Source organism: Eptesicus fuscus, chromosome 6, assembly GCF_027574615.1.
Source record: "Eptesicus fuscus isolate TK198812 chromosome 6, DD_ASM_mEF_20220401, whole genome shotgun sequence".
In the NCBI taxonomy this organism is placed as follows: Eukaryota; Metazoa; Chordata; class Mammalia; order Chiroptera; family Vespertilionidae; genus Eptesicus; species Eptesicus fuscus.
Genome location: NC_072478.1, coordinates 5,434,308 through 5,458,628, shown reverse-complemented (window position 1 = coordinate 5,458,628; position 24,321 = coordinate 5,434,308). Strand labels below are relative to the sequence as shown.

General features: G+C 52.6%; 1 protein-coding gene across 1 annotated transcript in view; it reads right to left on the bottom strand.

Annotated features, from left to right (window-relative positions):
- Positions 1-648: 648 nt before the first annotated feature.
- RASGEF1C (RasGEF domain family member 1C) overlaps positions 649-24,321 on the bottom strand; it is a 34,270-nt gene continuing 10,597 nt past the window's right edge. Inside the window, 8 exon segments of the mRNA XM_054718305.1 lie at positions 649-673; positions 1,281-1,353; positions 9,306-9,429; positions 11,317-11,412; positions 15,432-15,527; positions 15,607-15,686; positions 16,157-16,259; positions 18,555-18,644. Coding sequence (XP_054574280.1) covers positions 649-673; positions 1,281-1,353; positions 9,306-9,429; positions 11,317-11,412; positions 15,432-15,527; positions 15,607-15,686; positions 16,157-16,259; positions 18,555-18,644 — 687 coding nt within the window.

Genomic DNA, 24,321 nt, shown 5'->3' with positions numbered 1-24,321 from the left:
CTATGGCGTGGAAATGGCTACCACACCCCCTCCGCCCAAGGCCACGCCACTCCCAGGCCTGCGTCCTGGCAGAAGCCCCTGGACATGCACCGCTGCGTTTATTCCAACGCTATGGTTCACAATGTGCTGTCCACGTTGTCAACTCTGACCCACATCTGTCCTGCTGACCGGCATCCCAGCTATCATTAGAAAGCTACCCCCTGGGACCAGAAGGATCCAGACGGGGGTTCATGGGGCTGCAGAAACCAGCCCTCTCCGGGCAGGGCAGGGCCATTGGCAGAGCGGCAGGGCCCTGTGGGCCTGTGAAGGCTCCCAGGCGCCTGGTGGCAGACCCCTCCTGCGCTTGAGACAGTAGTGAGCTGGGTTCTCCCCGAGGACGGACAGACTGCCCAGCAAGGTAACCGCCGCCGTCCTGAGGCACGGGCCACCCGTGTGGCTGGAGGTTCTGGGCCCTGGCAGGGCTGAGGGTCCACAAAAGGGGGAGAAGAGTCTCCTGAACCTTGTGGTCACTGTGGCGGGTCCCAGACCATGGGGTCACCGTGTGCAAAGCGGTGGGCAGGGCTGCAGAGGGCGTCTGCGGTCTCTCCTCCTCCTCCTCCTCCTCCTCATCATCCTCTTCCTCCTCCTCCTCCTCCAACTCCCCGATCCTCACGTCTTCCCCAAAATAGAAGACCTATAGATTTAAGCAGGCCCAGCGGCCCGTGGTTATTTTCCTTTCCCTCCGGGTATTACCTTCTCAACAGGCCGCCCCACACCCCAAAAGGGCATCGTGTGACGTCCTTGGCTCAGGCCCCCACGGTGGGTCCTCTCCGCTCCACTCTGTGTGCTCACGGGCTGAGGCTGAGCGAGCAGGAGGTGGTGTGTCTCACTTTCCGCATAAGAATGTGGACTAGGGTTCCAAGGACGGGGACATACGTCTTCATTGCCCACAGGTGCAGCCACCAGCCATGAGGGGTTGTGGTCCCAGCCTCCCCTTCTATGCAGCCCTTGAGGTCCACCCCCACCCCAAGATTCTGGCCAGACCAGCTCTCTCCTCATGGGTTGGGACACTCCTAGGAGGTGAATGAGCTGGGTCCGTTGAGGTCCCTCAGCCCTGTTCTGGCCCCAAGCACCCCACCCCTCTCCTCTCCAGCATCCTGTCTTGGCACACAGACTCCCCCTCCCCCACCCACCATCTCATCCAGGCACACAGACTCCCCCTCCCCCACCCACCCGTCTCATCCAGGCACACAGACTCCCCCTCCCCCACCCACCCGTCTCATCCAGGCACACAGACTCACCTTAGTGATTTCCATCTCTCTTTCTCTGTGTGGTTCTCTGGGCTCTCACTTTCATAAGAAGCCAAATAAAGACCTAGTCAGAAAATGAAGTGAAATTACACAATTATGGTTGATGATAATAACCTGTTCTACACTCAGAGTCTGACCTACTTTTTGGTTTTAAAATTAAACTTGTGGCTGGAAGATAATTGTAGATTCACATGCAGTTGTAAGAAACAACACAGAGAGATCTGGGTACCCTTTACCAAGAGTCTCCAAAAGGCCATCACTTGCAAAACTATAGGACGGATGGCCACGGGGATACTGACCCTGTTACAGTCCAATGCTGAGCATGCATCACCACTAGGACTCTCATGTTGCCCCTCAGTAGCCACACCCATTTCCACCCCTTTCTTAACTTCTGGCAACCACTAATCGGTTCTCCATATCTAAATTTTGTCATTTCAAGAATGTTATATAAATGGAATCATTTTTCACTCAGCAGAATTCTCTGGAGACTTGTCCATGAGGTAGTGTATCAATACTTTACTTCTTGGTGCTGAATAGCATTCCATCATGTGGGGATGGACTAACGGTTGTTTAACCATTCACTCCTGAAGGGCATCTGGGTTATTTCCAAAGTTCGGCTATAACAAACTAAGCTGCTGTGAACATCACTGTATGGGTTTTTGGGTGAATGTGAGTATTTATTTCTCTGGAATAAATGTCCAAGAGTGGAATTGCTGAGTCATATTTTGTTTTATAAGAAACTCTTTGTTTAGTTCCACATCTTCAAAGATTTTCTGGTGTGTTTTTTTTTCATAGTTTTACATTTGAGTCTGTGATTCTTTTGTTATTTTTTGCATAAAGATTAAGATTTAGGTCAAGGTTCATTTTTGGGCCTATGGATGTCCAAATGTCCAAATCATTGGGCATATTTGTGTGGGTGTATTTCTGGGATCCCTGTTCTGTCCCATGGACATATGTCCCGCCAACACCACACTGTCCCTGTTACTGTGGCCATATAATATTGGCCTTAATATTGGGTAGAGTGATTCCTTCCATCTTATTTTATCGCCTCAACATTATTTCAACTATTCTAATTCCTTTGTTGCTCCTTATAAATTTTAGAATAAACTTATTTATAACTATAAAAAAGAAATCTTGCTGAGATTTTGGTAGGAATTGCATTAAACCTGTACTTAAATTTGAGAAGGAGAATTAGTATCTTTGCTATGTTGACTCTTTCAATTCATGAACATCATGTTTCTCCATTTTCAGATCTTCTCTGATTTCTTTCATCAGCATTGTATAGTTTTTTAGAATACAAATCTGGTACATGTCTTGCTAGATTAACATCTACTTCATTTTTTTGAACAATTATAAATGGTATTATACCTTTTTTTTGGTATTATATCTTTAATTTTGGTGTCTTCATATTCATTGTCAGCATGTAGGAAAGAGTAGATTTTTGCATTTTTATCTTGTATTCTGCAACTTTTGCTGAACTCACTTAGTTCTAGAAGTTTTTGTAGATTCCTTGGAATCCTATCTAATAATAGAGTAATATGTAAATTACCATCACTCTGCTACGCCCACGATTGGGCCAGCGGAGGCGCAGGGGGCGGGACTCGGGGTGGCCGGGGTGGCCGATTGGTGCCGCTGGGGTACGATGGATGGCAGGCAACTGGCGGTTGGCTCCTGCGATCCGTCGCCGGGATACTGGGGTGCGGCCGAGCCCAAGGCTGGGCAAAAGCGGAGAGCCTGCGATGGATGGCAGGCAACTGGCGGTCAGGTCGGCTCCTGCGACAACCAGAGGCTGACCAACTGGAAGTCAGTGCTGGCCCCGCCCTCGGGCAGGCAGAGGGGTTAGGGTGATCAGGTAGGCAGACCAGCGGTTAGGGGTGATCAGGTAGGCAGACAGACCCTCACTGGGCTGGCCCCGCCCCCAAGCAAGCTGTTAGGGGCAATCAGGCAGGCAGGCAGAGTGGATGGAGTGATCAGGTAGGCAGACCAGTGGTTAAGGGAGATCAGGTAGGCAGACCAGCGGTAGGGGTGATCAGGTAGGCAGACAGACCCTCACTGGGCTGGCCCCGCCCCCAAGCAAGCTGTTAGGGGCAATCAGGCAGGCAGGCAGAGTGGATAGGGGTGATCAGGTAGGCAGACCAGTGGTTAGGGGTGATCAGGCAGGCAGGCAGAGGGGTTAGGGGTGATCAGGTAGGCAGACCAGTGGTTAGGGGTGATCAGGCAGGTAGGCGAGCAGTTAGGGGCAATCAGGTAGGCAGACAGCCCCTTGCATGGCTGGCCCCACCCCCCAGCAAAGAAAGAAGGAGGCCCAGGCCAGCCAATCCATTGCACCCCAGCCTGTCGCCTGCAGAGGGAGGCCACCGGTGGCAGGGGAGGGGAGGCAGTGCTGCACAGATGGCAAGCAGTGGCAGCGGCAGGGGTGGGGCCAGCTTCCTGCAGACCCGGGAAGGAAAGACCCGATAGGCCCTGATCTCAGGCCAGGCCTAGGGACCCTACCCTAGGGGTCCCGGATTGTGAGAGGGTGGTTGGGCTGAGGGACGCCCCCGAGTGCATGAATCTTCATGCACTGAGCCTCTAGTTTTTTATAAATGCAAATAGGGATAGTATTAATTCTTCCTTTCTGAGCTGTATTTCTTTTTAAAAATTATTTTTAATTGATTTTACTGAGGTGATATTGGTTAATAAAATTATATAGGCTATGCCCTAGCTGGTTTGGCTTAGTGGATAGAGCGTCGGCCTGCGGACTGGAGGGTTCTGGGTTTGATTCCGGTCAAGGGCACATGCCCAGGTTGTGGGCTCATCCCCAGTAGGGGCTGTGCAGGAGGCAGCTGATCAATGATTCTCTCTCATCATTGATGTTTCTATCTCTCTCTCTCTCTCTCCCCCTTCTCTGAAATAAAGATATCTATCTATCTATCTCTATATATATATAGATATATATATATAGATATATATATATATATATTAAATTACATATGTTTCAGGTGTAAAATTCTATAATATATCAGCTGTATATTGTATTGTGTGCCCATCACTCCAAGTCAAGTCTCCTTCCATCACCATTTATCCCCCTTTAGTTTCGTCTACCTCCCCCACCTCTCTTTCCCTTTGCCAATCACCATACTGTTGTTTGTACTTCCTTTTCTTGCCTTATTGCACAGACTAGGTTTTCCATTACCATGTTGAATAAGAGTGGTGAGAGTATATATCCTTGCCTGTTACAGATCTTAGTGAGAAGCATGCAGTCCTTCACAATTAAATAGAATGTTAGCTGAAAGGGTTCTGTAGATGCAATTTATCAACACCACACTGTCTCTATTACTGTGGCCATATAATATTGGCCTTAATAGATTGGGTAGAGTGATTCCTTTCATCTTATTTTATCCCCCCAAAATTATTTCAGCCATTGTAGTTCCTTTCTTGTTCCATATAAATTTAAGAATAAACTTGTTTATAGCTACAGAAAAAGAAATCTTACTGGGATTTTGGTAGGAATTGCATTAAACCTGTACTTAAATTTGAGGAGGAGAATTAGTGTCTTTGCTATGTTGAGTCTTTCAATTCAATTGATCTCAAAAGAGATTGATTCCCTTTTACTCTTATTTTTCTGAGAGTTTTGTGCAAGCATGGGTATTAAAATTTGTGAAATGCTTTTTCTGCATAGATTGATGTAATCAAGTGATTTTCTCCATTAGCCTGTTAATATAGTGGATTACACTTATTGATTTTCTTTTTTCTTTTGAAATATTAAACAGCCTTGCATCTCTGGAATAAACCCACTGGTCATGCTTATAATTATTTTTATAAATTGCCAAATTCTATTTGTGAATATTTTGCTAAGAAATTTTTGCATCTGTATTCATGAGGAATATTGGTCTTTATTATTGTTTTTAATACTCTCTTTATCTTGTTTTGGTATCAGGGTAATACTGGCTTCATAAAATGAATTAAGAAGTTTCCTCTTCTATTTTTTAAAAGAGATTGTGTAGAATTGGTATTAAGTCTTCTTTAAATGTTTAATAGAATTCTCTAGTGTAACCATGTGGGCTTAGTGATTTCATTTTTGGGTGTTTTGAAATGACCAAATCAATTTCCTCAATTATTTTTTACTAGAGGCCCGATACAGGAAGATTCGTGCAAGAATGGGCCTTCCTTCCCCTGGCTGCCGGCACCACCTTTGCTCTCGCTGGAGCTGCCATTCCGCCTTCCCATGCTGCCCAGAGGCCTAGAGTGGCTGGAGTGGTGCGGAATGCCTGCGATGCCATAACGATGACACAAGTGTCCCACCCTACCCCCGGCTGCTCAGCGCCTGTGTATGCCAATTAACTTACCATCTTTGTTGGGTTAATTTGCATACTCACTCCTGATTGGCTGGTGGGTGTCGCAAAGGTACGGTCAATTAGCGTGTTACTCTTTTATTAGTGTAGATTTCCCTAGAAACTTCTTTTTTAATGCATGGATTATTTAGAAGTGTGCTGCTTAGACTCTAAGTGTTTGGAGATTTTCCTGTTATCTTACAATACTGATTTCTAGTTTGATTCCATTGTGATCAGTGAACAAACTTGTTGGAAGCCGCCCATTGTCTTCACTAGCAGAAAGGTGTGGACAAGGAACCCGGAAGGCTGGTTAACCTTGAGGCTCTGGCAAGGGTCAGAGCCAACCACCCACTGTCTAGTTGAGACAAAGGGAGCTGAAGCAATTTCCACCTTTTAGTCTTATGTAAATCCTTGCTGATGGGCTATCATGGAGCTGTTACTGGAATTGCCTGCCTAAGAGCTATGGTTGGATCTCAAACCTGAATAAAAGGGATCGCAAGGCCAGAACAAAGCGGAGTCCTTCCTCTTGAGCTGGGCTCCCGCCTGGCCCCAATTCCCAAATTAATATTTTCTAGTCTCTTCCATTTGTGTGCAGCCTCCTCCAGAGCCCGAACCCTGAACCTGAACCCTGAATCACGTGGGACTACACAAACTCTGTATTATTTCAATTATTTTAATTTCTTGCTGCTTATTTTATGTGCTCAGCATATGGTCTATTTTGGCGTATATCCTGTGGGCAATTGAAAAAAAGTATACTTTGTAAATGTGTAATTGTATGGAGTATTCTATAAATGTAGATCACACTATTTAATGGCATTGGTGAACTATTCTATGTTTTTGCTGATTTTCTGTCTAGTTGTTCTATCAATTATTGAGAGAGGGGTATTGAAGTCTCCAACTGTAATTGTGGATCTGTTTATATCTTTTTCAGTTCTACCAGTTTATGCTTCATAACTTTTGCAACTCTATTGTTTGGTGGATACATCCTTAGGATTGCTATGTCTTCTTGGAAGATGACCCTCTTATTATTATACTAGAGGCCTGGTGCACGAAATTCATGCACGGGTGTGTGTGTGTGTGTGTGTGTGTGTGTGTGTCCCTCAGCCCAGCCTGCACCCTCTCCAATCTCGGACATCCCTCTCACAATCCAGGACTGCTGGCTCCCAACTGCTCGCCTGCCTGCCTGCCTGATTGCCCCTAACCACTTCTGCCTGCCAGTCTGATCACCCCCTAACCACTTCCCTTCCAGCCTGATTGACACCTAACTGCTCCCCTGACAGCACAATTGCCTCTAACTGCCCTCCCCTGCAGGCCTGGTTGCCTCTAACTGTCCTCCCCTGAAGGTCTGGTCACCCCCAACTGCCCTCCCCTGCTGACTTGATCACCCCTAACTTCCCTCCCTTGCCAGCCTGGTCATCCCTGACTGCCCTCCTCTGCTAGCCTGGCCACCCCTAACTGCCCTCCCCTGCAGGCCTGGTCACCCCCAATTGCCCTCCCCTGCAGGCATGGTCACCCCCAACTGCCCTCCCCTACTGGCCTGGTTGCCCCAACTGCCCTCCCCTGCAGGCATGGTCGCTCCCTACTGCCCTTCTCTGCAGGCCTGGTTGCCCCTAACTGTCCTCCCCTGCAGGCCTGGTTGTCCCCAACTGCTCTCCTCTGCAGGCCTGGGTCTCCCCCAACTGCCCTCCCCTGCCAGCCCGGTCACCCACAACTGCCCTCCCCTGCTGGCCATCTTGTGGTGACCATCTTGTGTCCACATGGGGGTGGCGATCTTGTGTGTTGGAGTGATGGTCAATTTGCATATTACCTCTTTATTATATGGGATAAAGTCCTTCTCTGTCTCTGGAAATTTTCTTTTCTCTGAAGTATACTTTATCTGATATTAATGTTGTGATTCCTGCTTTCATTTGATTAATGTTTCCCCATTTTAACTTTTCTTTTTTCTTAATCATTACCCGAGGATATTTTTTAAATTGATTTTTAGAGAGAGAGAGAGAAACATTGATATGGGAGAGAAACATCTATCAGTTGGTTGCCTCCTGTATTCACCCTGACTGGGGATTAAACCTGTAACCTAGGTATGTACCCTGACCAAGAATCGAACCAGCAACATTTTGGTATATGGGATGACACTATAACTAACTGAGCCACCTGGCCAGGGCCCCATTTTTAACTTTTTAACCTGTCTGTGTTATTATATTTGAAATTAGCTGCTTATAGGCAGCATATAGTTGGGTCATGATTTAAAATTTTTAAAATTTTATTTTAGAGAGGGAGGACGAGAGGGAGGGAGGGAGGGAGGGAGGAACAGAGGAAGGGAGGGAAAGATGGAGAGAGAGAGAGATGAAAGAGAAACATCTATTGATTGCCTCTTGTATGCACTCCAACTGGGGATCAAACCTGCAATCTAGGTATGTGCCCTGATCTGGAATCCAACCTATGACCTTCTGGTGCATGGGACGATGCTCCAACCAACGGAAATCACAATGGCCAGGACAGGTCATACTTTTTAATTTACTCTGCCAACGTCTTTTACTTGGTATATTTAGACCATTTACATTTAGTATAATTATTGATGTGTTAGGGCGTGAGTCTGCTATTTTATTTATTTATTTATTTATTTATTTATTTTTTTATATATATATTTTATTGATTTTTTACAGTGAGGAAAGGAGAGGGACAGAGAGTCAGAAACATCAATGAGAGAGAAACATCAATCAGCTGCTTCTTGTACACCCCTTACTGGGGATGTGCCGGCAACCAAGGTACATGCCCTTGACCAGAATCGAACCTGGGACCCTTGAGTCTGCAGGCCGACGCTCTATCCACTGAGCCAAACTGGTTAGAGCTATTTTATTTATTAATTATTTTTTTGTTTGTTCTCTCCGTGTTTTGATTATGTTTTATTTTTTGTCTTCCTATGGGTCACCTGAACAGTGTCTTAAAATTCAATTTTGATTTATCTATAGTAAATTCCTGAAAGATAATTTCACTGAATATAGAATTCTGGGTAGATATTTATTTTCTTTCAGCATTTGAAAAATGTGCCATTGCCTCTGGCCACTATGGTTTCTGATGAGGAATCTGATGTCATTTGGATTGTTTCCCCCTTAAAGGTAAAGTGTCATGTCTTTCTCAGTGCTGTGAGAGGATCAATTTGTGTTGTTTTGAGTCACCCTGTTTGAGATGATTTGTCTCAGCACCAATAAGAAACTAATACAACTAGTGTTGAGTGCAGTCCTAACTGAAGTAAGTCTCACTTGGCATTGAGAAGTAGGCTCTCTCATTCCCCACTTTCTAGATGCTGCAGAGCAGGCTCAACAAAGGTGAGGGACCTGCCCAGGGTTACACAACACACAAGTACACACTCACACCAGCTTTGGGAGGATCCTAACATGAGCTCTGGGAAGTTGGTTCTTACCATCACCCCCACTTTTCTAAAGAGGAAGTGGGGTAAGACAGATTTACAATTCCAAACTCTCTCCAAGGGGAAGCCTGGGCCTGGGGGACCCCACCTGCAGCTCCGCAGGCTCTGGGGGAGGCAGCCAGGCAGGGGGGCAGCCTTCTCTGCTCCCTCCCAGAGCCAGCAAACATGGGCATGGTGTGTTGTGCTCAAGGCTGGGGCCCTGCATGGCAATGTGATGACTAAGAGGCCACACGAGCGTCCTCTGGCCCAGGAGTCAGTGGGGCAGGGGCACCTTACCGTCCTCCCTGAAGATGGGGGCAGTGCACAGGTAGAGGGTGATGCTGGGGTCTTGCTCGAAGGGACACTCCACTTGTTTCCATGTGATGAACTCTCCAACATGCTTGGCCAGCTCCAGAAATTTCTGTCACAGAGACACAGGATGGTGGCACTCCACTCCCAGGGCCTCGGCATTCCCCGGGAGAGCAGGCCAGCCCTGCAAGGCTCTCTCATCACCGCTGGGTGAGCAAGTTGGAACTCGGGCAATAAATGGCATCGCCAGCAGCAGGAAACCTGGGTGTGCATCACAGCTTTTCACCCGCTCTGAGGCAGCAGCCACACCGACGCCTGGGCCTCCCCAGCCCCTGGTCATGGGGACGGGGGCCTGGGCTATGGCCCTCAGTAGCCAGTGCCTCTAGCTAGAGGTGAGCACTGCTTTAGCTTCATTCTATTTATTTACTAGAGGGCCGATGCACGAAATTCGTGCAAGAGTAGGCCTTCCTTCCCCTGGCTGCCGACACCAGCTACCCTCTGGCACCCAGGACCCAGGCCTCCCTCGCAGCCCTGGCTTCATCTGGTCTAATTAGCATATTATGCTTTTATTATTATAGATGTGGCTGTCCCTACTTACGGCAAGTTTGTTTATTTAAAGAACTAGAGGCCTGGATCGGGGCCTATTGGGCAGGGGGGGGAGGGGGGGGAGGGCCTGCCTGCGGTTGGTGGGCCGGCCCCGCCCGTTGTCGAACTCCCGGTTGAACTCCAGGTCAAGGGGACAATGATAGGATATGCAAATAAATTTAAATAAATGTATTTAAATAAAACAAGAAAATTCATTGACGTAGAATTTTTTAAAGTGAAATTTAAATACCTTTATTTAACTAGAAAAGTATGTGTTTACTCAGAGAAGGGTTTTGAATAAATAGCAGCACCAAGTCATGAGGGCGGGAGCCCCATTCCTGGTCTCCCGTGCTCAGCCCTGGGCCGACTCCACCCCCACGGTTTCCACCCTGAATCTGGGGCCCTGCAAGCAGCTTGCAGTCTTGCTCTTGCCCGTCAGCCTCGTTCAGAAGACCAACTCAAGAAGGCAAAAGACAGGGTTCCCGTACCTGGTGGGTGTCGGGGTAGCCTGAAGAGGGAGCTCCCAGGCCCCCGGGCCCCTGTGGCCTCTCTCAAGCCCAGCCTCTGCCATGACACCTCCAGCCTGGACTGCCCCTCCCCTGTCACGCTGGCCCTCGGGGTGACCAGGCCAGCTGGGTGTCTGTGTGAGGCCCAGGGGCCTGCTGGGGCCCGTCACCCAAAGTCATCTGCAGAGCCCTTCCCCAGCTGCCCGGCAGGCCCTCCTGGGCCCGCTGTGCTGCCTGGTGGGAGTCTGGTTTTACAGGAGGAGAGACTGAGGCTCAGAGCAGGGGCCAGCCCAGGACTGACGGCCCTTGGAGTTGGAGGCTGGGTGGGGCCTGCTCCAGGGGGGCTGGCCCTCCTGTGGGAGAAGAGCCCCCCTTCCTGCAGATTGGGGGTGCCACTGCTGCGTGGTGTGCTCCCCTGTCTGACTCAGTGACTGCCTGCTGTCAGCCCCGCACCCACAGCCACTTAGAGCCATGTGTGCTGGGCGGCCTGCGTGGGGGCTCGAGGGACAGAGCGGAGCAGCCTTGCCTGGCTCTGAGGAGCCTGGGACTGCAGCAGTGTGACCAAGGGATGCCCGGCCTATTTTGCAGGGTCTCCCTCTGCCTGGGAGACCAGGGGCCTCCTGGAGGACAGGACACTTGAGCTGACCGTGGTGAGCGTCCCTTGTGCCCGTTCTGCCCTCCATCTACTTCCTCCTGCTGCTCAGGGCCCTCCTTTGGGGGCCTCCCCTGGCCCCCCGCACTGCGCCCTGGGCGCCTGTCAGCACCTCGCCGGTTGGAGCCCCAGTTTCCTGCGGAGGATGTGGGTAGGGAGCCCCACCTGCCTGACCTTGTGGTGAACTGTGGCCAGGCCAGCACTCCTGCTGGCAGAGCTGGGACGTCCTGGCTGACCCTTGGGCCCCAGGACCTACCTCAAAGTTGACGTGTCCATTGGGGAGGCGGCTGGCGCAGCCCTCGTGGAGGAAGTGGATGTCTTTGACGAGCAGGCTGAAGAAGGGAATGACGATCTGGAAGGGACAGGGTAGGTCAGCCCTTGCCAGCACCCCAGCCCGGGACCTCGGGTGCATCCCCAGGCCACACAGGGCGGGAGAGACTTCCTGGGCACAGCTGGCCGGCTTTAGCAGGGCCTCGGGGCTGCGTGGGGTCCAGGCTGCTTAGTGAGCACCAGGGGGGCAACGTGGAAACCACCACGAAAGGGGGCACAGGTCTCTCTCCCTGAGGCCAGACCGTTTCCTCCCGGGCCCCATCAGGCCCCGGCGCTGACTGAGCTCCTCCTGTAGACGGTGGCCCTGGAACATTTCCTCCCTCTCCTGCTGGGGGGCGGACGGAGCACGCTGAGCACAGAGTCCATCCATATGGCGTGGGGTCACCTGCGGCCTCCTTTTAAATGCGTGTTTAACAGCTTGTCATTGTCTGTCCTTCTTGGTGCCGAAGATCTGAACTCGCGGTGCGAGGGGGGCCAAGCGCCGTGGCCGCAGCTGCTGAAGGCGGGGCTGCCGAGCTCAGCCCGCGGGCCCCGCCTCACTGCCAGGCCGGGCTGCTCCTCCCTCTGCCGAGCCCTGGAGAACCGAGACCCCTGCTCTCAGCTCGGGCCACCCTGGAGAAGCAGCCGCCTCCACCCGGTGTCCTGGTTGGAACTGTGTCCCCACAAAGATGTGCTGGGTCCCACATCCTGGGGGACCCCATTTGGAGCTAGTCTTTTAGGATGGAATCAAGTTACGATGAGGTCGCACTGGCTCTGCGGGGTCTAATCCAGTGACTGATGTCCTCGGAAAGAGAGGGGACTTTGGACCCACGCAGGGAAGATGGCGTGTGGAGGCGGAGGCAGAGATGGGAGCAATGTGGCCACGAGCCACGGAGCCCCGAGACCACCGAAGCTGGGAGGGTCCTGGAGCCGCCGGAGGGAGGCCGCCCTGGCGCCCGGCGTGTGGGGCACCCTGCACGGAACGTGCTCTGCCCGAGGCCGCCAGCTCGTGTGCGCAGCCCCAGGAGGCTAGCACCCGGCTCTGCCCCCGGGTCCAGAGCTGGGCACATGCTGCCAGGCCAGCCCGGCCCCCGGGACCAGACTCCAGGCCTGGACGTTTCTGGTTCAGGGGCCTGAGCCCACCCCACCTCCGCCCCATTCGAGTCACTAAGGCTCTGGGGTGCGGACCTGGGCGCTGACCGCTCTGCAGGCACAGAGCTTGGGCGGCTCAGCTGGGCAGGGCAGACGGGGACACCGAGGCCCGTGGAGTGGCAGGTCCTGGCCCAAAGTCACGAGCAGTGACCACCAGGCCCAGGACCGGAGACAGAGTTAGCAGGGCGACCGGGACCAGGCGCCTCCTGGGCCCGGGGGACCGGCGCCCCGGATTCCTGTCAGTCCCACAGCACTTGCCCCGTCGTGGTCTTGCTGTGCCGGCGGCGGAGCTGGGAGAAGGGAGGCGTGTCGGACACATTCAGGCCTGGTCTCAGGCAGCAGGAGAGTCTCAGGAACAACCACGGAGCGAGGAAGGCCTTGCCGGCCCTGCGCTGCTTCAGTCCCACCCGTGCTCCCAAGAGGCCTCCACTCACAGCCCTGTCACGGGAGCAACAGTGATGGGCCCAGTGCCTCGCTGCTGACCCCAGCCCCGCCTGGAGGTCACCCGAGGTGCTCTGTAGAGTGGGCCTGTGACAGAGAAGGGGAGGGGTGAGGCTGGGGAGAGGGCGGGGCAGACGGGAGCTGGCCACAGGCAGGAAGAAAGCACAAGTGACCACTGAGACCTCCCGGCTTTAAAGTTTCAGCTGCAGGCTCCGGGGGACTGTGAGAGCATCTCCCCTCCCTCCCTCCCTCCCTCCCTCCCTCCCTCCTTTCCTTCCTTCCTCCCTCCCTCCCTCCCTCCTTTCCTCCCTCCCTCCCTCCCTCCCTCCCTCCCTCCCTCTCTTCTTCCTTCCTTCCTTCCTTCCTTCCTTCCTTCCTTCCTTCCTCCCTCCCTCCCTCCCTCCCTCCCTTCCTCCCTCCCTCCCTCCCTCCCACCTTCCCTCCCTCCCTTTTCTTCCTTCCTTCCTTCCTTCCTTCCTTCCTTCCTTCCTTCCTTCCTTCCTCCCTCCCTCCCTTCCTCCCTCGTTCCCTCCCTCCCTTCCTCCCTCCTTCCCTCCCTCCCTCCTTCCTTCCCTCCCTCCCTCCCTCCCTCCTTCCCGCCCTCCCTCCCTCCCTTCTTCCTTCCGTCCTTCCTTCCTTCCTTCCTTCCTTCCTTCCTTCCACCATTTCTTCTATATATCCATCTTTCTATCCTTCCTTCCATCCATCCATCCACCCACCCACCCACCCTCCAGCCTCCCATCCGTCTATGAAGGCTTCTGTGGGCCTAGCCCTGGTCCACGTCTCTCTGAAGTTAGAGGAGAATGCAGTGAACACAAGGCTCTGTGAGTCGGCCACTTCCAGCACAGACCTAAACGCTCCATGTCCCAGCGCCCCAGAGCCGGAAGGGGGCTCCGGGTGCAGGAACGGGAAGCCCCAGTGTGTCCACTCTGCCCCAAGGCCATCTGCTTCAGCGCAGATGAGAGAAACAGGGCAGAGCGCCAGGGTCATGCCTGACACCTCAGACCAAAGGCTGCGGCCAGTGCTGTACAGCGCCGCCCACAGCCCGCCCCCCGGGCCATCAGCTGGGACCGGGCCTGACCTGGGGATCAGAGGCACGGGAGGTGCGCACAGATCACAAGATTCCGAGCCAGACAGATTAGGGTCTGGTTCCTGGCTCTGCCTGCTCGCTGTGGGACGGGCCAAGTGACGTCTCCTCTCTGAGACTCAGTCTTCTAACCTGGGAAATGGCAATGCTGAAGCCACCCCACAGAATAGTCGCCAGAATTAAACCGAGGATGGAGGTCAATTGGCCCTCATGTGGCCCTGTTCCCGCTGCCCCGTTTTCCAGCTTCCTGACGCGGGGCGGGGGGGGGGGGGGGGGGCAGGCTGCCGGTGCTGGGGTTGGAGGTCTTGCCTTGCTGAACCCTGCCCCCGCCTCCCCAGCTCTCCTGGGACCAGAGTTGATGAAGTGCCCACAGCTTGGACAGGAAGGGCCAGCTGGTTAGGAGTGTGGGGGTCTCGGCCTGCTCCCCAAACCTGACCGCTGGTATCCATCCAATGCAACGCCAGAGTGACTGCATTTCAAGAACAGCCGCTGAGAACAGACCCCCACAAGCCATGCCGGGCCCTGTGCCACCCAGGTTCCCGCCAAAGACCAGACCGAGGGCCCGGCCGGTCGTGGTGCTTCCCGTGAGCCATGCCGGTCACCGGCCGGCGACAGGCTCTAGGCCGGAGGGTCCCTGTGGTCCGTGGCCTGTGCCTGGCCCCTTGTAGCCGAGGCCGCTGGGAGAATGCGGAGAAATGGAATTGCTCAGGGTCAGCGAAGGCCCCCAATGCGAATGCACGAGAACAGGCCCGTGAAAAGGCAGCGTGAGGGAGCAAGAAGCCTGCATCTGGCATCGCCGTAATGTCCGCGGGAGCTGAGGCCACATCCGTGAAGGTGTTGAGTTTAGAACAAGGAGGTGTGAGACCCTATGCACTTGGCCCCACCACACTTTGATCTGAAAGAGAAGAGACTCCCACAAAGGGAGCTGTTCAGGGATCGAAGGGGCCCACGTGGGGAGGGGACTGGAGACCAGGGCAGGCCTGGCTGCGGACGCAGAGGAGAGCGGGAGGAGCCTGGGGGCTCTGGAGGACTGGCGGGTAGAAGAGGGAGCAGGATCGCCCTGTGCGGTCCTCCAGAGAGGATGTGACTGCAGCTCCATAAGGTGTGACTGCAGCTCCATAAGGTGTGCCTGCAGCTCCATAAGGAAGCACTTCCGATCAGCCGGAGCTGCTGGGGGGTGGGAGGGTCTGTCTGGGAAGGTGGTGAGTTCCCCGCACTGGAGACGGCAGCATGTCTGTTACACATGCTATGGAAGTGCAGGGGGGGGGGGGGGGAACCAGGTGCCCTGGGAGTTAGCGTCCAGGTCCTCTGATGCAGCCCACCCGGACAAGGTGGTCTAGAGCAGGCAGGAGCCTGGACGACGGGACAAGCCTCTGACCCACCTTCTCCTGGCTGCTGTGGGCGGTCAGGGAGCAGTGGGCGGCCCCTCGCAGGGCTGTCCCGTAGTTGCAGAAATTCCCGGTTGGATCCATCTGGTGCTGGAAGGAGACAGGGACGCAGCTGGGCACTGTCCCTGGGGAAGGCGGGCGTCACCTGGCTGCCGACAACCGTGCTCACCTCCAGGATGAACAGCTTGGCTGTCTCCACTTTGGCCCGGGTCTTCTTCAGCCTGGACACGGGGCTCATGTTCATGCCAGCTGCAGGGGGAGGCCGAGCTGGGAGGCTTACCCTCGGCTGCAGTCCCATCACTGCCCCGGGGGAGGCTTCTGCGGGGGCCCCTGCCCAGCCTCTGAGGCTGCAGCCTGACCTGGGCTGGGGTCTGCAGCAGCCTCGGCCGCCAGGCAGCAGGGAGGCGTTGCGTTGGGGTGGCCTGGCTTCTGCCTGTGCAGGCCCCGTCCCAGTCCTCCGCACAAGGGCCCCTCACGGCGCCAGGGCCAGCGTTGGGCCCTGCTCTCCCAGGACCTGGGGACATTCTGCCACACCCTCACCAGGCACCCTGAGGGGGCTGAGCCCACCTCACAGCCGGCACCCTTCCTGGACCTCTGGGGTGGGGATGCGGGCCCAGCGGGCACTCACTCTCTGCTCAGAGGAGAGCCCTGGCTGGCAGCCCGCATGCCTGGGTGCCTGCGCCCGCCTGCCCGGGGCTGGACCCGGGACAGCTGCTCACAGACGACGGCCACGAGGGAGTTGAAGTTGCCGATGTTGAAGCGCTCGCGGGCCACGTCGATGAAGAACTCCATCACCTGGGCCCTCCGCTTCTTCCTGGGCAGCTGGGGACAGCACCTGAGCCTCAGCAGTGAGGGGTCCCCGTCCTACCTCGACCACACCCTGCCCACCGGCCAGGCCCTGCTGATGGCTGGGATGTGTGATCTGGGCCATTGGCAGCCTCGGGCTCACCCGGAGCAGCGCCGCGCAGGCCCACTGCCAGCCAGGGCTTTGGGGGGGCGGGGAGGGGGGCACTTCCAGCGAGGGAGGCCCTTGCTTCCCGGCCAGCGCCACGCCCCGCCAGAGGCAGAAAGCTCGCTCGCTCCTTCTCCTTCCTCCCAGCATCAGGCTGGCTCTCCCCAGCCAGGACCACACCCGACCCCGATGCTGACTCCTCCCAGGTAAACCCGACGCCCCTGCCAGGGACACTCCAGGGAGCTCTTCCCACCCAGATAAACGGCCCGAGCCGACGGCCCCCGCAGCCTGCTGTGTGTCTGCAGAGACGCTCCCCCGACCCCTCAGACAGCCCTGCCTCCCGGCCGGCCCTGGCCCTCCAGGGAGCAGGTGACTGTGCTGGCGCCGAGCGAGGCCCTGGGACAGGACACGCCCACGCAGGGGCGTCAAGGCCATCGTTTCCCTCTGGCCAGGCCTCTTCCTCTCCCGTGCCACAGGCATTCACCCGTGAGCCCCTGCTGCCCAGGCTGGCGCAGCATCTGATTCTGGAGAGCCCGCCCGGGCACACGAGTGGCCTGCCGTCCTTCCCTATGACCAGTGGCCCGGCCGCGCCTGAGGGGGGTGGCCCGAGGGGGCCTCTGCTGTGAGGAAGAGCAGGCCTGGCTGACGGACGCTTCTCGCTGACATGCCTGTCGGTTCAGACCGGCCAGGTCTTCCTACTTCCCCGGAGAAGCCAGACTGGACTTGGAATGTGCAGTCTCCTAGTTCCTAAAGCCTGGGCCACTTCTACCTAAAACCTGGGCCACTTCTACCTAAAACCTGGGCCACTTCTACCTAAAGCCTGGGCCACTTCTACCTAAAGGCTGGGCCATTTCTACCTAAAACCTGGGCCACTTCTACCTAAAACCTGGGCCATTTCTACCTAAAGCCTGGGCCACTTCTACCTAAAGCCTGGGCCACTTCTACCTAAAGGCTGGGCCACTTCTACCTAAAGGCTGGGCCACTTCTACCTAAAGCCTGGGCCACTTCTACCTAAAGGCTGGGCCATTTCTACCTAAACCTGGGCCACTTCTACCTAAAGGCTGGGCCATTTCTACCTAAAGGTTGGGCCATTTCTACCTAAAGGTTGGGCCATTTCTACCTAAAACCTGGGCCATTTCTACCCAAAACCTGGGCCATTTCTATCCAAAACCTGGGCCATTTCTACCCAAAACCTGGGCCACTTCTACCTAAAACCTGGGCCACTTCTACCTAAAGCCTGGGCCATTTCTACCTAAAGGCTGGGCCACTTCTACCTAAAACCTGGGCCACTTCTACCTAAAACCTGGGCCACTTCTACCTAAAGGCTGGGCCATTTCTACCTAAAACCTGGGCCACTTCTACCTAAAACCTGGGCCACTTCTACCTAAAGGCTGGGCCACTTCTACCTAAAACCTGGGCCATTTCTACCTAAAACCTGGGCCACTTCTACCTAAAGGCTGGGCCACTTCTACCTAAAACCTGGGCCATTTCTACCTAAAACCTGGGCCATTTCTACTTAAAGCCTGGGCCACTTCTACCTAAAACCTGGGCCATTTCTACCTAAAACCTGGGCCATTTCTACCTAAAGGTTGGGCCATTTCTACCTAAAGGTTGGGCCATTTCTACCTAAAGGCTGGGCCATTTCTACCTAAAACCTGGGCCATTTCTACCTAAAGGCTGGGCCATTTCTACCTAAAGGCTGGGCCATTTCTACCTAAAGCCTGGGCCATTTCTACCTAAAGGCTGGGCCATTTCTACCTAAAACCTGGGCCATTTCTACCTAAAGGCTGGGCCATTTCTACCTAAAGGCTGGGCCATTTCTACCTAAAACCTGGGCCATTTCTACCTAAAACCTGGGCCATTTCTGACTCTAAATCTGAGGGAGCCAAATACAACGCGGCTGCAGGCCCGGCGGCCCAGCAGGCAAGCACTGTGCAGCCAGCAGCCTCTGACACCCTCTGCTAGAGGCTGGTGGGTCCGTGCTGGCTCTGCCCAGAGGGGAAATGTCACTGCAGGCAAGCCAGGTGACAGCTGGTGTCCCGGAGGGTGCCCGGCCTGGCCGGGCTTGGGGACAGATGGCTCAAGAAGCCCTTCTGGCTCCTCCCAGGAGAGCTCCTCCCGCCGGGGCCTCTGCCACGCCCACTCATGTCCCGGGTTCTACGCACCATGCAGACCTCAGTGGCCACAAGGAAGCACAATCTGTTGAACGATCTCACGTAAGCCTCCCGGTTCTTGGTCTTCTCATCGAAACAGGGCTGGAGAGAAGAAAGGCCTACACTCAGTCTTCTTGTCAATGGTTTTCAGAACATGAGGTCAGTTCACGATCATGATAGACAATGTGGAAAATGTCGAAACCTCAAAACCATCCAAAACACCAACGAACTGATGCTCATCTTCTAGTCTTTTTTCTATACACGTAGAGATGTAATGTAATATGACATACACTGAGTGGCCAGATTATTATGATCTCTGAACACATAATAATCTGGCCACTCAGTGTATATCCTATATAATTAAAGGCTAATATGCAAATTGTCCCCTCGACCAGCAGGCAGGCCGGTCAACTGCCCATGTCCCCTCCCCCTGGCCAGGCTGGCCAGACCCCACCCATGCACGAATTCATGCACCGGGCCTCTAATATATATATATATATATATATATATATATATATATATATATGCACTGAGTGGTCAGATTATTATGCGTTCAGAGATCATAATAATCTGGCCACTCAGTGTATATCAATATGATATGTAATAGTCAATCCTCCTTATTCACAGATTCTGTATTTGTGGCTCTACCTACTCCCTAAAAATTTATTTGTAACCCCCAAAATGATGCCTCACTTTCCCTCTCACTCATGGACGTGTGCAGAGTGGCAAAATGTTGGAGTCACCCAGCACATGCTGAGGTGAAGCGAGATGATGCCTGGCCTTCTTGCTTCAGCTCCCGTGCTGACACGTGTCCTTCCTGCCGTCCAGCGGGTGTCTGGGGACCTCACGCTTCCCGTGCCCAGCGCAGTGCTGCGGGGCTGTCTGGGGTCCCTAAGCAGAAGGCGTGTGGTGCCGAAGGGCAGGTAGGCGTGAGGTGAGCTTTCAGGCATGAGTCCGAGTGCTGTTGGCCGTGAGTTCACTGTCACTGAATGACAATATTTATTAAAGACGATGTCTTTAAACAGAAACGCACATAAAATAAGGCTCTTTGTTGATTGGTTGATGAAAATGTTGGGATGAGAGGCTCACAAGGAACCTAACCCTGCGTTTCCCTTAGAGCAGTGGGTGTTTGCTGATGCAGACTTCCCGACAAGCTTGTAGGACATACCTACCATGAAGAGTGAAAATCGACTGGATCTTCCTTCTGGTATGTAACTGTATTATTTCCTTATTTTTCCATGTGAACTTTTCATGTACCGTACCATATCCTTTGGAAATTTTTCCATTGCTGTAGAACATTCCACTGTATAAATACACCACCCTTTAAAAAATTAAACTGAAATGCACACGTTACAGTTGAGAGGTGACTTTCAATAAACAGGGGGAGGAAGGATGGGGGGCCTATCCAAGCAAAGTGAAGAGAGGAGACAAGCAGGAACAGGAAGGTGCGGGGGCCACCGAAGGCACGCCAGCAGACAGCACACACAGACCCACACTCAGCAGTGATCACCGTCACCACAACGCAAACCCAGGTGCATGCTAGCTGCAAGAGACACACCCCAAACCTAAGGAGATAAGTAAGAAAATAGAAAAATACGTACGATAAACACCCCATTGATGTGTTAATAGTAGACAAAACAGACTCCACTGCGAAAAGCACTGGAAGAGATTAAAGGGTAGTTGTATAATGATAAAAGGGTCAAGTTATCGAGAATATGTCACAAGTCTAAACTTGTCTGCACCTAACAACACAGCTTCAAAATACGAAGGCAAAAAAAAAAAAAAAAAAAAAAAATCAGATAAAAAATTGAAAACATAGAGAAAATTGTGAATAACTTTGTCTATAAATGTGAAAACTTGGGAGGAAGGGTCAAATTCCTGGAAAAATATAAATTACAAAACAGTAAAGAAGAGGACATACCGATGGCCATTAGACATATGAAAAGATGCTCAACATCACTAATCCTCAGAGAGATGCAAATGAAAACCACCATGAGATATCACCCCACACCTTCTCACACCTGTCAGAATGGCCATCATCAATAAGTCAACAAACAACAAGTGTTGACAAGGATGTGGAGAGAAGGGAACCCTTGTGCACTGTTGTTGGGCTGCAGATTGGGAAACAGAATGGAGGCTCCTCAAAATATTAAAAATGGGACTGCCTTATGACCCAGCAATTCCACTTCTGGGAATATATCTGAAGAAACTCACCAAAAACCATGAAGGAAAAGTTTAGTAAATTTCACTAGGCTTAAGTTAAGAACACACACCGATCAAAAGACATAATAATGAAAATGAAAACCAAAGCCACCAACTAGGAGAGGAAAATTTGCAGTACATCTAGTTGACAAAGGAAATTATCTAACGCAAAAACTCATAAACATCCTTAAGAAAAAGACAAATCCCCAATAGAAAACTGGATGGAAATTAGGGATAAGCATTTCACAGGAGAGGAAACAAGAATGTCCAAAACCCATGAAAAGATGGCCCACTTAAGAGTTTGACAAAAACTAAGAAATCTGACAATTTTAAGTATCAGTGAGGACGCAGCGCAAGAGGAACTCCCTGTGGCAGGGTGAGTGGGCGCAGCCGCACCTGGCATCTCCTGGAAGGCTGGCCGCGTGCCCACCCTGTGAGGGAGGCCGTCCTCCTCTCCTAGGCATATCCTAGGGCACCTGCTCCCAGAGTGCTGTGGGTTCACAAGGGCAAAACCATTTTCGTATTTACATGATGTTATTACCTTCTCACGTAGACACCAGGGATGCGTCAGAGAATGACGGGGAAATCGCTGCCCCTCGCCCGGGTGGAGCGGCCGTTGTGTTCTTCCCTGCTGCACACACAGGGAAAGAACAGCAGCGAGCATGACTGGAGAGTGTCCCCGAGGAGACAAACTTTTCAATTCCATTAAGTTTTGACCTTGCAGGTCTCTGCCCACACAGAGGTCGGGTGGTGGTCCTAGGAAAAGCCCCGTGTGACTGACCTGTGGGCCGACACGGTTCTCCGCGGACAGTTTTTACCTGAAAGCAGGTCTGACCCAATATGGTTATTCAGACGTCGGTATTTGGCTGAGATTGTCTTGAAAATGAACAAATTGAACCTGTCCCTTCCGAGAACAATTGATAGTATTTGTTGCCAATGATAAAGTTCAAGTTTTCCAAAGGAAACTGGGAACTTGTAAAACACGTGTCTACCTCTGGGAGCTCGACAGCTTCCCATGGGTAAGGACTTCTTTATTTTTAACTAGAGGCCCGGTGCACGAAATTCATGCAAGAGTAGGCCTTCCTTCCCCTGGCTGCCGGCACCAGCTTCCCTCTGGCACCCGGGACCCAGGCTTCACCCCCCCCCCCCGGCTGGCAGCAAGGCCCCTTGACCTGGGCTTCCCTCCAGCCACCAGCAGGCACCCAGGACCCGGGATTCCCTCCGGCTACTGGCAGGCACCTGGGACCCGGGCTTCTCTCTGGCCACCAGTAGGCACCCAGGACCCAGGATTCCCTTGCAGCCCCAGCTTCGTCTGGAAGTTTGTCCAGAAGGACGTCTGGAAGGAGGTCCAGTCTAATTAGCATATTACGCTTTTATTATTATAGGTGAGACCAGTAAGTGTGTTTAATGAATATGATTTTAAAATCTGGTATAATAAAATGTGCCAACGTTTAGAGGATCAGCTTGATTCTGTGGAGCCATATTGTCCAAATGACCAAGGTATAATGTTACAAAATCACGCATGGGCAAAAGGGAGCTACTCAAGATGCAAGACAGCCCAATGGATTTAATGTAATAGAGCTCAGAAAGTCCACTGATGTATTTTCATATTGCATATTGCAGTTAATCTTTAAAAACTACCACTCGCCGAGTTGCAGCATAGCATCAAAGAACATTCCCAGTTATCTAAAACTAGAGGCCTGGTGCACGAAATTCATGCACGGTTAGGGTCCCTAGTCCTAGCTGGTGATCAGGGCCGATCGGGGCCTTCTGGCTGCCAGCCAGGGCCAACCTTCCTCCAGCTGCCAGCTAATGGCTGGGGCCTTGCTTTGTTCTGTGCCACCCCCTAGTGGTCAGTGCACATCATAGCAAGTGGTTGAACTCCCAGTCAGTCGAATTTCCAAGGGGACAATTTGCATATTATCCTTTTACTAGAGGCCCGGTGCACGAAATTCGTGCACTGGGGAGGGTGTCCCTCAGCCCAGCTTGCACCCTCTCTAATATGGGACCCCTCGGAGGATGTCCAACTGCAGGTTTAGGCCCGATCCCAGTGGAATCGGGCCTAAACCTGCAGTTGGACATCCCTCTCACAATCCAGGACCGCTGGCTCCTAACCGCTCACCTGCCTGATTGCCCCCTAACCGCTCCCCTGCCTGATTGCCCCCTAACTGCTCCTCTGCAGGCCTGATTGCCCCCAAATACCCTCCCCTGCTGGCCTGATCACCCCCAAGGCTTTTATTAGTATAGATATGACCCTGCACAGAAAATTTTACTAACCCTGCTTTACAATAAGGGCTTGATGATTGAATCATTAGGACCAGACACCAAGATTTCCTTTCTTTGAATAGTGGAGGGAATACTTATCTTGTCTTTAAGTTGCCCGGAAATTAAAATGAGATAATGACTTAGAAAAGTATAAAAGCACCATATAAAGACAACTGTCTTTTTTTTTTTTTTAATATATTTTATTGATTTTTTACAGAGAGGAAGGGAGAGGGATAGAGAGCTAGAAACATCGATGAGAGAGAAACATCGACCAGCTGCCTCCTGCACACCCCCTACCGGGGATGTGCCCGCAACCAATGTACATGCCCTTGACCAGAATCGAACCTGGGACCTTTCAGTCCGCAGACCGACGCTCTATCCACCGAGCCAAACCGGTTTCGGCGACAACTGTCTTTTTAATGAAGTGGTAAAATGAAAAACACTTTTTATTCTCCCCTTCCTTCCTTTACAGCTTTTATTTAAACTTTGAAATTTATAAAAATTTCACTCCAATTTTCATTTCTTTAAATTTAACATTATTTTGTATTGGTTTCAGGTTTTATATTAGTTACAGAATAGTGGTTAGACAATCATATACTTTACAAAGTGTTCCCCGATATTTCTAGTACCCACCTGGCATCATACCATCATTACAACACTATTGACTATATTCCCTATTTAAGTGACAAGGTTCCTTTCAGTCTTTCTTTTGTGTTGCTTGTCCTTCCTTTTCTTTCTCACTTCTTCCCTCATTTTCTTTATATAGTATCTCAATTGGCCATCAAAGCTCAGTGAAGGCACTGGGACATGCTTCATCCATTTTACAGACCAGGAAACTAAGGCCAATTCCAGTTGGCTGTGGAACTTGACTCAGCACACAGGAAGCCCTCAGAGCCATGCTCTTTGCGCTTCCTAAGGGGCAGCCACCCAGCAAACAGAACAAACCTTCCAGTCAGGCTTTCGAGCCTCTTTCTCAAGCACCTCTTCATTGCGGATGCTCCACATTCTTTCCTCTCCCCCCATTCTTTACTGTCCCCCCTTCTCCGAAGCAGGTGGAAGGCTTCCCACTCACTGCCTAGGCATGCTCTGCTATGGGGCAGGGTGTAGCGAGCTTGCTTTTGGGTCAAGGCAGGAGCAGGAGTCACTGCCTCTGAAGTGTGAAGGCCGCCTGAGCGAGGCCAGTTAGCACTGGGAGCTTCTCTGAATCACATCAGTCAGTCCAGTACCCTGCAGTGCAGCACCCCTCCACTGAGGTGGCACCACCCCTCAACCCCCGCCTCAGGGGTGAGGGTCCTTGCCCCTCTGCCAGGAG